This window comes from Leptopilina heterotoma, unplaced genomic scaffold (genome assembly GCF_015476425.1).
Source record: "Leptopilina heterotoma isolate Lh14 unplaced genomic scaffold, ASM1547642v1 Lhet_120, whole genome shotgun sequence".
Classification (NCBI taxonomy): domain Eukaryota; kingdom Metazoa; phylum Arthropoda; class Insecta; order Hymenoptera; family Figitidae; genus Leptopilina; species Leptopilina heterotoma.
This window is the reverse complement of record NW_025110838.1, coordinates 1,777,712-1,794,272: the sequence shown is the minus strand read 5'-3', so window position 1 is coordinate 1,794,272 and position 16,561 is coordinate 1,777,712. Positions and strand designations below refer to the sequence as shown.

General features: G+C 21.2%; 1 protein-coding gene across 3 annotated transcripts in view; it reads right to left on the bottom strand.

Annotated features, from left to right (window-relative positions):
• LOC122510668 (neuronal acetylcholine receptor subunit alpha-7) overlaps nt 1–16,561 on the bottom strand; it is a 344,417-nt gene that overhangs the window by 8,692 nt on the left and 319,164 nt on the right. For all 3 annotated transcript variants that reach the window (XM_043625472.1, XM_043625481.1, XM_043625489.1), the window contains one exon: nt 1,468–1,577. In XM_043625472.1, coding sequence (XP_043481407.1) covers nt 1,468–1,577 — 110 coding nt within the window. The remainder of the gene's footprint in view (nt 1–1,467; nt 1,578–16,561) is intronic.

Below are 16,561 nucleotides of genomic sequence, written 5' to 3'. Positions count from 1 at the left end.
TTAAAATACAAATAAAAAAAATTCAATTCAGTGTTTTTTTCATTCTTGCAAAGTTTAATTTTAACTCAATTGTATATTGTAATTTTTTTTAATTAACAGGGCTCGAACTAGATCCGTAAATTTGCTTGAAGTCCATAAAAGTCCGTTTTTTTGAAAAATGGTCCGTAAAGTTCGTAATTTGATTGAAAAAGACGAAAAGTTTGTAAATTGTACGATATAATTTGGAAAATTTTAGAAAAATTACAAATGATTGCAGAATTTCAATTATTTTCAAAAGTAATAAAATTCTTCGCAGAAATTTAATTATTTTCAAAAAATTTTTTTAAATTCTCGTCAATGTTTCAATTATTTTTATAAATAATTAAATTCTTTTCCGAAATTCAATTATTTTCAAAAATTTAAATAAAATTCTTGTCAAAATTTCAATTATTTTCAAAAATATTCCTCAATCCAATGATTTTTAATTCATTTTTCAATTATTTTAAAAATATTTTTAAAAATTCTACGCAAACTTTTAATTATTTTCATAAAAATAATAAAAATTTCTTTGGAATTCAATTATTTACAAATTTTTTATAAATTTCTTTTTAATCATTCAAATATTTTCATAAATAATAGAATTTTTACAGAGATTAAAATATTTTCGTAAATAATAAAATTCTTTTTAGGAATTCAATTATTTTCATAAATAATAAAACTCATTGCAGAATTTCAATTATTTTTAATACAATTTAAATCCAATTCTTCGAAAAATGTAATTATTTATAAAAACTTTATTAAAATTCGTCAAAAGAATTCAATTATTTAAAAATTTATTAATAAAATTCTTTATGAGAATTCAATTTTAAGAAACATGCAATTTATTCAATAAATTATTTATAATTATCTTTATAAATAATTAAATTCGTTTCTGAAATTTAATTATTTTCCAAAATTTAAATAAAATTCTTGTCAAAATTTCAATTATTTTTAAAAATATTCCTCAATTCAATGATTTTCAATATTTAATATTTTAATAAAATTTTCCAAAAGAAGTTAATGAATTAAACAAAATTTAATGAAATTCTACGCAAACTTTTAATTATTTTCATAAAAATAATAAAAATTTCACTGGAATTCAATTATTTACAAATTTTTATAAATTTCTTTTTAATCATTCAATTATATTTATAAATTATGAAATTTTTACAGAGATTTAATTATTTTCGTAAATAATAAAATTATTCTAAGGTATTCAATTATTTTTACAAATAAAAAAACTTATCGCAGAATTTCAATTATTTTTAATATAATTTTAATCGAATTTCTCGAAAAATGTAATTATTCTTTAAATTTTCATTAAAATTCGTCCAAAGAATTTAATTATTTAAAAATTCGAGCCCTGAATTGAGAAAAAAAGAATTTAAAAGAGAGATTTTCATTTTCAGATAAAAAAGAAGGTGAAGAAAAAATAAAGATAATATTTACCCAATTTGGCATCTCGTGAATATCGGCAGTTCGATGATGATAATTGAGCACCACAACGGTAAGTACAACGCTGCTAGCCACCATGAACATGATGCAATTGAAATACGTCCCTGAATTTCGAGGAATTGTCGAAAAAATTCCCCCGAAAAAAGAGGAATGAAGCGATTAATTTTTGAAAAAAATTTCCATTATATATATTTTTTTTAAATATACAAAAATTTCTAAAGATGAAAGATTATTATTCCATTATTATATTTTATGTATTATATTTTATATACTATATTCTACTATTATTCTCGCGTCTTATTTTCTTCGGATTCATCATTTCTTTCTAAAGTTTCTTGATCCTCTAATAATCTTTCATTTACTAATCTCGCTATAACTCTATTCTACTTTTTTTCTTTTTTTTCATTTTTTTTTTTTTTTTATAAAACTCAAGCCTCAAGAATCAGGATTTTTTCTTTAGAGAAAAATTTATAAACTTGTGGCTTGAATTTATCATTGTTAATGTTACTATTATTTTTTATTTTTCATTTTTTTCATTTTTTTCATTTTTTTCTTTGAAATGGGAAAAACATACAGTTCAGATTCACTCGTACCCAGACAACACTCGAATGGTTGTTTAATTAAAACAAAAAAAGAAAAAAATATATCTATACACAAAAAGCCAGTCAAATTAGCATTCATCGCATTTTACAGGGTGTAATGACAAAAAAGAGAACAGAGACGTGAAAAATAGGTCGTAACACTCAAACATACAAGATAAAAAAAATATACATACATTTATTGAAATAAAATACTAATTAATTTTTTAAATTCATTTTGAAAATAAAAATAGCATACTTACTTATGCATTTTTACAAGAAAAATTTTTTTAACTAAAATAAACTAATTACTACTTTACATATATAGAGAAAGACAGACACATAAGACATAATTACCATGCAAGTACTATTTACATATTTACAAACATTTATAAACTACTTGTTTTTTAAAATCTAATTTTTTTTCTCTAATTCTCTAATAATTCTCTAATTCTAATTTCTCTAATATATATTTCTAATTTTTTCTAATTTTCTATCGATAAATATTTAATGCAATTTGTGCACTTATTATCTAGTTGAGCTGTGTGTCTCGTTATTTTTCTTCTTTTATATAATCAGTTTTCATTTCCCTCTGTAGAAACTCGATAAATCGACTTTCAATATAATTGGACTTTACATTGTGTCGAAAAAAATGTGTATATTCTTCTTTTTTAATTAGTCATTAAAATTTAATACTAATTATACTTCTTTCATTACAAATAAAAAAATTTTTTTTTTGATTATTTTCTTATTCTCGTATTCATTACTTTTGGACTATTTTTATTAACATCTGTGCTACTAGTATTATTTTTATTAGTTTATTTAAATTATTTCAAAATTCAAAGTAATTAATATTCGTGTAATTATGAATAATAAGTTTAAAAAATTAATAGAAATAATTAGTAGAAATATATTAATTAATATGAATATTAATTTAAATAACATTAAAAAATAATACTAATAATAACAATAATATTTTTTGCAGAAAATAATAATAAATATTAATATTATTAGAATAATATTATTTATTATACACTGAATAAAAATTTATTATAATTAAATAACCGATTATTATATCAAATAAATATTTACTTGAATCAAATAATTTTTATTTAAATCAATTAAATTGTATTTGCTTCAAATATTAAAATTTTGGTTTAAATAAAATTTATTTGAACCAAAATTTCTTTGATTTGAATAAAAATTATTTGATTCAAGTAAATATTTGTTTGATAATAGACAAGTAATTGTTTCTTTGAGTCAAATAATTTTTTCCTCAGTGTATTATTTTTTTATTTATTACTATTTTCGTTATATTTATTATTTTCTGTATCTATAATTAATATTTTTATTTATAAAATAATGATTTTAAAGATTTTTGCTCTTTCTTATTAAAATTGTCATAAATATATTTTGGATAGTTTAATATTTGTGAAATAAATTTAATTTAATTATTTCGCTGTAAATTATTATTAATGAATATGAAATAATTTTTGATAAACTAAATTTAAAGGTGAATTATCGAGAGTCTACGGTAAATTTTTAGAGTATTTCTTTAATGATGCACAAAAGGTTTTCTTTTTTTTTTGTTTTTTTTTTAATGTCAAGTTATCATCTTTTAAGCGATAGTTCGATGTTTCTCGTATAATGTTTACCGAACGATTCACTCGTTTTCCCCTAATTGCAAGCGTGCATACCGTGAGTTCTGAATAAACACACGTGTTACTTGGTTTTTCAGAACATTTATCGTCCAACGGATAAGGTTTTTTTATTTTCTTTTTGTCTCATTTCTTATTAAACATTGAATATTTGTATATTTGTGGACATGCAAGTTGAGATAGACTAATGTTTGAAAAAAAAAATAAATAAAAAAATTAGAGAGAGAGAAATTTGATTTAAGGGTCAAATGGTAGAAAAGTGAAATGATACATTATGAAAGTCACCTCCTCTCTTTTTTTAAGTTTCTTTTTAGTATTATTTTTTTAAAAAGTATGGGTTTTTAAACGTTTTTTTATAAAAAAAATTGTTTCTTTAAAATTAATGTATAAAAAAATGTTTTTTATTTGTTCAAAAAAAAAAGTTTCTTTAAATATTGTTCCCTAAAAAAATGGATTTTTTAAACATTGTTTCCTAAAAGAATTGTTTCTTTAAATATTGTTTCCAAAAAAAATGTTTGTTTCTTTAAATATTGTTTGTCAAAAGAATTGTTTATTTGTATATCGTTTCCTAATAGAATTGTCTCTTTCAATATTGTTTAAAAAAAACATATTTCTTTAATTATTGTTTCCTAAAATTTTATTTATTTTTATTGTTTTCTAAAAGAATTGTTTCTTTGAATATTGTTTCAAAAAAAATTTTTTTCGTTTAAATATTGTTTCATAAAAAAAATTGTTTCTTTGAATATTGCTTTCTAAAAGAATTGTCTCTTTGAATATTGTTTAAAAAAAAAAAAAATTTGTTTCTTTAAATACTGTTTCCCAAAAGAATTGTTTCATTGAATATTGTTTCAAAAAAAAAAATTTGTTCCTTTAAATATTGTTTTATAAAAAATATTGTTTCTTGAAGTATTATTTTTAAAAAAATTGTTTCATTAAATATTGTTTTTTATATGTAAATAAACTATATTCTAATTTAAAAAAATTTACTTATTTAAATAAGTAATTTAAAAATTACTTGTATTTACGAAAATTTTTTTTCCTTCGATTTTCAATTCTTCTACTTTGAAAAAAAAATTCATTCTTTTTAGTAAAAATTAAAAGAACATAAAATTCTGTTTAAAATAAATAATATTTTCTACTTTTTTTTAAGAAGAGTTTAGAATTTAAAATTAAGAAAAAAATTATATTTCTAATTCAAGATTAAAAAATTTTCAATTTTCTCTAAAATAAAATAGTTTCTTCAAAATGAAGAGATGGTGTTTTCATGAAAATCAAATTTTACATCGATTTTGCGCACGTATAAAATTGAATTTAAATGAAATTTTCTCTTTCCTTTTAAAATGAAATAAATTTTTTTTTTCTTATACTCTCTCACTGTTTCCATTAATTTCTTTTAATCTATTGGGATAATTTCAATTTTCCAAGACTCTTGTTAAAAAACAATGTAGTGTACATATAGCTATATATCGAAGAAAAAAAAGTCGCAATCAAGATTTTAACTTGAATAGAAAGAAATTACGAATCGATAGAAGAAAAAGTTAAAAGACGTTTAATACGACAACCGGCAATTCGAATCCGTTTTAGAGTGAAAACAATTATATCAATATATATATATATATATATATATATATATATATATATATATATATATTTTTATCTTGATATAATTGTAAGTATTTTTATTTCTTACCTATAATTTTTTTTAATTTTTATAATATATAATATTATAATGAATAATAATAAAAAATAGGAATAAATATATAAGAATAAATATTTTCTTTTAAATTATTTTATAAAGTTCCGGTGAGAATGGATAATATGGGAATTATGTTGCTATTAAATATTCGTTAATGTCACGTATTTATCAATCGTTCATTAATATAAATTCTTGATCAACATCCGTTCTAAATGAGGAACTAAATTTTAAGCTAATTGAATTTTTAATACTGGTAATTACAATTTAATCTTATTTTTTTAAAGAAAGCTTTTCAACTCGTTTTCATTGAATTATTTATATTTATAATAGAATTTTAATTATATTGATTTAAATTAATATTAGTTTAGTACGTAAATATTATTTATGCTAATTTTTTCCAATTGATATTAATTAAAGAATTAATAAATAATTAATTATTACAAAAATATTTAATTTTATCATTTTTGCTGACTCGGAATGATCGTGAAATTCAATGTTTTATTAAAAAATTAATTATTACATTATTATAATTATTAATTAATAAAAATAAACAATTAATATTAATTTTACACAAATAATTTTTTAACTAATTGAAATTTTTTTCCTTTTCAGAGAATTTTTATTTAAAGTAAATTTCAGTCGACATATTCATTTAAAAAAACCTTTATATTTGATGGATTCTCTATTTAGCAAAATGGCGAATATAATTTAATTTAGAAGTTAAAAAAAAGAAAAATAGACAAAGGCAAACTGTTGCAAAATGTTATATATATAGATTGTAATAATTACTATCCAAATAGCGAATATAAAAGAACATTTTATGGTCAAAATTTTAAATTAACTTTTACGATGTAAAAAAAAATTGATGAACAACCAAAAACATTTGCGAATGATGTATATAAGTTATTAATATATAAGAATAATGGAAAAATTGAATATAAATGAATTTTCTTATTCGCACGAGATAAATCTTTTACATCTATATGAAAAAAGGGGCAATGACTTGGTACAGAATTTATGGATCAGTTATTGGCAGCTAACATAATCAATTAATCAACCGATCCCTTTGGTCATTGTTATATATATATACGCGTATTTTGTGTGCCATTAGAGATATTTCGTGAAACTTTGAAAACTATATCGAAATAGTTTTTTTTCCCTTCTTTGACGCACATTATTGATGAAATTATTATTATTATTATTATTATTATTATAAAAAAAAATCAGTTATATTTTTTCCCCATATCAATTCAGAAATTCTAAGTCATTTACTTTGGCATGATTATGCAATATGAATCACTATTTGACAATAAACGCGACGCGCTCTATCGATTCGAGAATACAATACGCTTATCCGGCCCGTGACACTTGATTTCGGATAATTTTCATGATTTAGAGTACTTGAGGCTTTCTCTTCGTTCTCTGCTGTTTGCTAAGTGCGGTCTCACATATTGACTTTCACACTTCTCTAAAATAGAATATGTCTCGTGACGTTAATTTGGGGAATTTTTTTTTTATTTTCGTCGCTATAATGGTTAAAGTTACAATATCCGGACCTTCTGCCAATCATCTCGAAAATAGTAATTTTTATTTATTTTTTTTACTTCTATTCATTTTTAATTTTTATTCATTTCTTTTAATTTTCTTTATTTTTATTTTTTTCATTAATTTATTTATTATCATTAGTTTCTTTATTTTTATTTATTTTTATTTGTTCTATTTATCTAAATTGGGTATAATTACTCGAAAAGGGAAAACTAATAGTCGAAGAGTAATTTTTTGCTTTATTTTCTTTTAAAAACATTTTACATGATTCGTTATTTATTCTGAATATTTTAATTGTTAATTTAATTATTTAACTATTTTTAATGCAATAGTAGATAAATTATTCAGATTGAAAAAAAACAATGAAAAATATTTATAGTTTATTTTTCTAGGTGTTTAAATAGACCGTTCGATGATTTTCAAATTCATCTAAATGTTCAGGAAAATATATTTAAAATGAAAAATAAAATAATAAATCCTAATAATTTTGCATAAAATAATATTTTATGTAAAACTATGTTTTCACAAAAAAAAAAATAGAAGATTAATTTTTGGTTATGAATTTAAAACAATATTTTTTCATTTCAAAAAAATATGAAATACTTATTTGTTCGTAGAAAAGTACCGAAACTTTTGAAAATTTTTCTCTAAGGAACGAAGAAAAATTTTATCAATTTGTCAAATGTTGCGAAAATTCTTTTAAAGCAACACTGAAATATTTTCCCTTTAAAATGATTATTTTCTCCTGTCTGAAATTCGTAAAAATTTATGAAATTATTATGACGAGAAAATTTTCTCTTTTTTTAACCAGTAAAGTATTTAAAAAATAAGAATAAAAAACACAAATTCAAATATATTTTAAAAAATATCATCTAATAAAAATGTTTTGGTTTTTCTTTTCAAACGGCGTGCGGAATAAATTATATAAAATAAATTAAAACAATCTCGATAAACTAGTATAATGATCTGGTTATATTGGACTAAAAACGTGAGTGGAAAAAAATTAAAATAATAAAGAGCGAGCACAATAGAGTAAAGCTCATTGGAATCGCGAATATGTGGAAAATTAACTCGTGTTTAACATGGGCAGAAAAAATTATGTAACAATGAAAATTATCGCAGAAAATATAACCTTTCAGCAAACAAAATTTTTTTTTAATTACACCGTGAAAAAATTTCCTCAATTAAAAATATTTTATCAAACAAATTTTCTCTTTTTAAATCCCTAGTTTTAGATCAAAAATTATGTTAAAACTTTTGGTAAAAAAACTATTTTTCTAATTGATTGATTGTATACGCTAAAACAGTACTAATAACCAAAAATAGTAAAAAATAGAATTATATAATTGATTAAAATTAATTAATTTCTTATGTTGAAGAAATAAATAAAATATAAAGAAAATAATAACTACTCTCTAAATTTAAATGAGTAACTGACTTTTTGTTTTTGAATTAGTAAATTTTACTAATAAATTAGTAGTAATTACTATTTATTAGTAAAATCTACTAATTAAAACGTAAATAGTTAATTACTAATTCTAATTACAATTAGTAAACATTTTTAGTTTTTACTAATTCAAATTTAGAGAATTATTATTCTATACTAATTTTTGTTAGTAGTAGTAGTAGTAGTAGTAGTAGTAGTAGTAGTAGTAGTAGTAGTAGTAGTAGTAGTTGCTATTCTAGTAATAGTATAAGTATACAATAATTGAATTATTTGAAATAATTTTAGAATAAAATTAAAACAATTTTATTAAATTAATTTATTGAGTATCATTATTATGTACTAATTTATATTTTTGATAATAGTAGTGACAGTACTAGTAGTTATACTAATAGCAATAGTAGTACTAGTATACAATTAAGAAAGTAATTGAGAAATAACAATAAAACATTGTTGTTAAATAAATTTTAATTAATTTAATTAATGTATTTAATAATTTTAATTTTAATTTAATTAATTTAATGGATAGTTTAATTACTTAATTAGAAAATTAATTCAATTTTTCATTTTCTTTCACTTTTTTACGTTTTTGATACGTAAACGAAAAAAAAATATTTCGCGTGTAATTTCGCGAAAGAAACCAAGAAAATGAAAAGACTTTTTTTTCAATTTACCAAAAAAAAGATTCTTGTTTCAAACCTAACGTAAAAAGAGATAATTTTTTCTTTTCGTAAATTTTAATTATAAAGATGAATATTTCACGACGGAGAATATTAGATATATTTCCTGGAAACTCCTATCTCTCCAACTGACGATATTCACGACAGTGAATTTTTTTTATTTCAAAAAGATGAAAAGAAAAATTTTCCCCAAAAAAAAAAGTTTTTCTACCAAAACACAAAATATATATATATATATTTTTCAGGAGAAATTTTTTTCCTCGGTCATTTATCATCGTAAATTGATATGTACGAGTGAAATTTTGAAAATTACAGGGAATTTTTTATTTCACTGATGAAAAAACAGAAAATACAACGTTTAACGTCGCTATATATACAACTTGGCGCAGAATGAGAATTAAGGCGTGTGTATATGTGTGCATGTATATGGTGGTTTTCATTTATGAAATTCCTTACCAAATAGGAACTTGATACACGAATATTTGTATACATATTTTACGTAGGTGGCTCCATTGTAAGAGGGAAAATTATTCTAATGGCTCGTAACAAACTCCTCTGTTTGTAATTCTATATACGTTTGTATCATGTATAATTTCAAAATGTGTACACGCTATGGAAAATTTTGATTTACAATGTCGCTAAATCCTTTACAATATGACATTCCTCAAATTTTAATTAAAATTCTATTTTATTAATGATCGACAAAATTATTATTATTATTATTATTATTATTTATTACATATTCATAAAATAAAAATGAATTAATAATACATTGAGTTAAAAAAATTTAATTAAAATAATTAATAACGACATAATTATAACAATATTATATTTTTTTAATATTAATTATCGATTTTTACAAAGAGTAGGTATTAAATTAAAAAAACAGAACAGAGATTGAAATCCTAATGGTTTATATTTTCATTTTGTAAAAATAATTTTCGATACATTTTTTATGTCATTCAATCAGTGGATTTGTTTTCAACAACAAAAAAATTAATAATAAACCTGTTAGTTTAATAAATAACAACGTGAATTTAAATAATTAACAATAATAGAATTTTTCTCTTTGTTCTCCAATACAATGAGAAACAAAAGGAATACTTCAACTAAAATTTACAATGGAAATTTATCATTCAATTTTCACATATATATACATAATATAATTATTATTTATTTAATATAATAATGTCTGTATGTATATTTTCATGTTGAAAATTTGAATTTAAAAATAAAAAATAAACTAAAATTCACAATTTTGCAAATATGCATTTGTTAATTAAATTTTGAATTATCGTTATATCGTACAATTGTGATTGGAACTGTAATTTTATTTAATGAAGAGGAAATTGCATTTATAACAATTAATAATTGTCTCTCCTTTTTTTTTAAATCACTATTATTTTTTTCGATATTTCTATTTTTTATTATTTTTTTTTATTCGGCTGTTGTTTTTCGTTATATTTAAAAAGAGAAAGAAAAAAGATTTTTTCTCCAAATTAGAAAATAATTATAAATTGTAATCTATAATTTAAAAAATAAAATAAAAAATAATAAATTATGATAAAGCAAATAATAGTGATAGTAAATATAACAATAAAAAATAGTTTTTTTTTATTTTGACAAAAAAAAAGTGTGACATTTTTTTCACAAGTACAAATTAATTATAATATATAATAATTAAATATAATAAATTATAATTGAAATTAAATTATAGTGATAATAAAAATGGATATTCAAATAAAAAGTAGAGATAAAAAGAAAGATAAATATAAATATAAAAATAAACGTAAAAATAAAAATGGAAATAAAAATACAAAAATTAATATTTATGTTAATACTAGCAATATTAATATCGCGATTAATATTAATAATAATTATTTTAAATATTTTTTATAAAAATTGACATTATATTTATTGCGAAATGTAGGTAATATGCACAATTTGTCAGGGAAAAATAAATTTAAAGCTTTATTATTCATAGCATGATATAATAAACTATAAAGAAATAATAAAAACAAAATGAAAAGCAGAAACAGAAGTTGAGTGATTGTGGCACTCAACAAGGCTTAGACCGTATTTCGAAGGGGGATGGAAAGGGGGAGTTATAGTGTGGATGTGAAAGATAACGATAACTAGCAAGATAATTCGTGATTGAGGTATTTTAGTACTCGAGAGGAACATTTTGCCAACAGACCATTTGTGGTTGGCCTTTATGATACCTAAAATCTACAACAGTAGAAATATATATATATATATATATATATATATATATATGTAAATGTATCGCGCATTCCTTTCATTAATATTTCGTGAGCAATTTAAACTCATCCATAAAGAGATTTTAATTTTATCACATAAGAGTAAAATTAATCTCAAGTGTAATATTTACTTATGCCAACAATATAAGGAGCACTTTTTTAGATTTACATGAAAATTTTACTCATTTATGAAGTTTAAATCAAAAAGTTTCAAATTTGAATTAGAATATAATTTATTTTCAAATAATGAATTGGGGAATCTTTGGATCATGTTGAAATTGAAAATTAGTTTGTAAAAATTATTCTCAAAATCTAGAATAAAAAATTTTTTCCTGAGAAAAAAGTTACGATTGAAAGAAATTACAATTTAAAAATTATTGTTGAGAACTTTATTTATTGATAAAATGTTTTTTACTTGAACAAATTTTCAAAACAATATTTTTAAATTCTGAATGTTGAAAACAATTGCTGATATGTATTAAAATTAATAATTATTAAACATTAAAAATAATTAATCATTATTATTATTATTATTACTTTTATTTTTATTATTAAATTTCATTTTCTACCAAATGAAATCGCTTTTCAATTTCAGCTTTTTTATTGACAGTGTATGGATTTGCTTCTGAGAGATTGATAATTACAAAAATACAACAAATTTATTCTGCATTCTAATAATTCACCTCTCACAATAATTTATTTTGTGTAAAATGGAAAATACACGAAATGCAAAATTAAATGAGTTATGAAAACAAAAATCTAATTAAAATAGAGAATAATTCAGAAATTTTGTATTTTGTATCTTGAAATGCACAATATTTCTCACCATTCTCATAAATATTGGGAAAATATTTTCATTTAATTCATCATATTTACCTGAAATGTAAATTCATAAATATTGTACAGAAGTGTATTTGCTACAATATATATTTTTGGTAAATTATGTAAAATGTTTTAATGGAGTGTTTTCACGGCGGAATGTAAAATAAATTATAATTATTGCATGAACAATAAGTGAAGAAAATATTATTAAAATAATTGATTTTAGTAAAAAGTAAAAAATATATTATAATGTAAAGAATTGTAATCATAATAACAAAACAAAATAATAACAAATAATAACCAATAATAAAAAAAATAAAAATAATTGTTACTATAATAAATAAATTATAATAACAATACTAATAATGTTAGTAGATTTAAAAAATTGTTATCAACTTTCATCATCCAAGTGTTGTTTGAAAAAGTCCTTCAAATGCAAAAAACATAAAACAAGAAAAAACTTCCAAAATATATTAAATAATATTTCCGGAAAACAAGAGAGAATTTAAAATTTAAAATTTAGAGGGGAAAAATCAATTTTAAAAGTTTGGAGTATATCGAACAAAAAAAAATTCAAAGAAAGTTGAGATTGATTTTTTTTATTCGTTTTTTATTCTTTTTTTTTGGGTAATGGATTCGTTTCATCTTTCGTATAAAAATACAGCCGCAACAACTTTAAATATTGCCAAGCCAAACTCTGTGCGATTTTCTTTTTTACTTTTATTTTTTTTCTTTCCTACTCCCTCTTGTATATATATTTAGTGAAAGATGGTCTAACCACTAAGTTTCTCGCATCTATGAAATCATATTTTTTTTTGGACATTTGCCAAACTACTGCTAAGATGTTGAATTGTGGAGAAAGGAGAATTTTAAATAAACCCGTTTATTGAATTCCATGGCCCTCTTTTTTCCAATTCAGGCGAAAAAAAATTATGGGAACAAAATAATTTAATTCTGTTTCATTAAATTTTATTATATATTAACTGTTATTTTGGTTATATTTTAACTGTTAATTGTGTTCAGCACGTGGATTTAATTCGATTGTTGGAAGGTAATTTTTAAACATTTTTTTAAAAAGATTTGGAAGAAAATATATTTATAGTTGTTATTAGAATTATTATTAATATTTTTATTATTATTAAATTTAAAATAAATTAAATTAAATAAATGAAAGTAATTAAATAAATAAAATAAATTAAAATAATTAAAAATATTTACAAATCATTAATATTAATTTTTTTAGAAGATCTCTATTTTCACTACAAGAAGAAATTTTTATTTCTATTTTCACTATAAAAATATTTATATTTTCAATTTTATTTTCATTTTCGCATATTTACTTTCACCTTGGCAAATTTTAACTTTGAATTTTAGTTTCATATTTTGAAATTTATTTTTCAATTTTATCATCACCTACAAATGGAATTCAAAAATAAATTCTTAAAGGTAAAAATAAAAGTAAAAGTGAAAACGAAAGTAAAAATGAATACCTGAGGGAGGATTATTTTCACTTTCACTTTGATAGATTTTTAATTTCACTTTTATTATCACTTTCACTTATCTGGAATTTTATTTTTACTTAATTATTCTCAGTTTGATGAATTTTATTTTTATTCAAACTTTAACAAATTTTTATTTTCACTTTCATTTTTACTTTAAAAGATTTTTATTTTTACTTTTATTTTAACTTTCACTTCGATAGATTTTTATCTTCATTTTAGCTATAATAGATTTTTATGTTCACTTTCATATTCATTATAGCATTAACATATTGGTATTCTCATTTTCCAAGTGAAAATTAAAATTTGTGAAAGCGAAAGTGAAAGTATTTTCATTTCCATTATTATTTTCTTTTTATCATATTTCAAAAAAAAATATAATTACTTATTTTTTTAATTTAAAAAAGTTTATTTATTTTTATTTCTGATTTTCTAATAATTAAAACTGAATTTAAAAAAAATGTATTCGAAGATAAATTTCACTCGGAAAAAATCGTGAGAAGACAACAGAGAAAAAATATTTAGTAGACACATTGAATAATAAAAAAAAAAACTATAAACGAAAAAGTTAATTATTGGAAATTTTAATTGAAATAAAATATCGACATTTAAAAAAAAATAATTATAATCAAACAATATAGGACCGAAATATTTCATACATCAGGTAGAATATAAAATTATTTTACGCATCAATAAATTTGCATATATACCGTTATATTAGATGCATTTCTCTGCCTCATTTTTTTTTACCTCCCCTCTTATATATAGCTATAGAAATGTTCCTCGATACCATTCTTCTTCTGGAAAATGACTGAGCAGCAATTTTCAAATCGCAGGAGCTTTTCAAGTGAAATTACTTTAGATTTTCTTATTTTTTTTTGTTCTTTTTTTTTACTTGCGTACAAAGTGAAATTCGATTGTGTGCTGCGCCAAGAAGCGACGTTTGTATCTTTCTCTTTTTATTTTTCATCGAATGAATAAGAATCACGAAATGAAAGAGGAGAATTATTTTTTAACGAGAAAGAACTTTTATACAAGGACTTAGGGTATTAGATCGATTATCGATTACATTATTCCATAATGCCGTAAATGCACTTTGATATATATCTGGGGAAGATTATTGATATTCGAGATGAGAATACGCTTAGTCTCGAAATCCAACTAGTGAATTTATTGTTCATTGATGAAAACTCTGTTGTTGTATATTCAGCAGTTTTCAGGTAATCCAATATATGTTTGGTGGAGAGAAAGAGAGAGGGGGTGGGGTGAGGGAGAGAAAAAGAGATGTATGTACGTTTTTAACAAGCCTTGTTATTTATTTGTCTAAAAGTTCCTTGTTCGCCATAAGGGGAAAAGGATCTTTTGTATAAAAAAGAAAATGTCAAAAAAATGACAATCCAATGGAAATAATATTTACGAGATTCGAATCTTGAATGATATTTAAATAATCTGTTGACAAAATAACAATGTTATTTAAAAAAAAAATTTTAATTTTAATTTTTAATTTTTAATTTTTAATTTTTAATTTTTAATTTTTAATTTTTAATTTTTAATTTTTAATTTTTAATTTTTAATTTTTAATTTTTAATATTTAATTTTAATAAAGTAGTGAAAAATAATTCTAGTCAGCACTTTTAAAACAATATTAAAACTGTAAGTCTGACTAAAAATAATTTTTACTACTTAATTTGCCTTTGTTACTTATTTCATTAGTAGTAAAAAGTTATTTTTGTCAGACGCGTCATTAATTTTTCTAGTAGTAGTGAAAAATATTTATCGTCAGACCTACTTCTTATTATTTACTAAAGTTATAAAATAAAATAATCATCAAATTACATAAACAAAAAAAAAAAAAAAATAGAAAAAACATTCTTGTTTGATATGAAATGAATTTTTTTCAAATTCATTTTCAATGGCAATGAAAATTTTTTTACAAACGAAATATCGAAGAAAATCGGTTTTTTTTATCACAATATTCATCGCTCGATTTATTAAAGGTAATATTTTTTCTTGTAGCAGAGGGAAATTTCTTTCGTTCGAAAAGAAAATTTGCTTTTTAAGTCGTTTTGGTGATGAATCGTTGTTATTTGTTATTCACAAAGTCAGCTGTAGATGATGAGGAAATCATTATGGCAACGGGAGGCTAGAAGCGGCTATAAGTTGGATATATATGCTAGGCACGTGAGGCTTTAGAATTTCAGTTGCCATATAATAATGCCTTTCATCGTATATAAATTTAAAAGCAGATATATTTTGGTTCACTAAAATAGATTTTACATTAGAACAACTTTTCTTAAAAAAGTATAATATGAGATTGTTTTTTTCCATTTAATATTCAACAGACGTCTTGTGTTTTTAAAATTGCAATATGATTGTCAAAAGTTTGAGGAAAATTTTTATATTAAAAAATGGTAGATTTTTTATGAGGAGAAACTAGTTTGTCGGACTAGAATAAGTTTTTACTACTGATAGAGTTTTTTAATTAATTTTAATGTTTTGTCTACGTAAAGAAGTTTGTTCCTACTTTTCTACTTCATTTGCTACTAATTTTTGAATACATTGTATTTTTTACTACTTCACTACTGAAAAAATGGAAAAATAATATTTCGTCTGACAGAATACGCACTTTTACTACTAAGTCGAAAATTTTAGTTTAATTTTATTATTGTCTGACTAGAGTACAATTTAGAAAATGTGAACGATAGAATAAAACTGAAGAAAGTGTAAGAAACCGTTTGTCTGACGAAAAAGCCATTTTACTACTGATAGAGAATTTTTTTATTATTCTTAACGTTTTGATTTTGTTTTACATCTTAATGTTCGTAATGACTCGAAGTTAAAACGTATTGTCTGACCGAAAATGACTTGTACTACTGATAAAAAGGTAAAAATAATATTTGGTCTG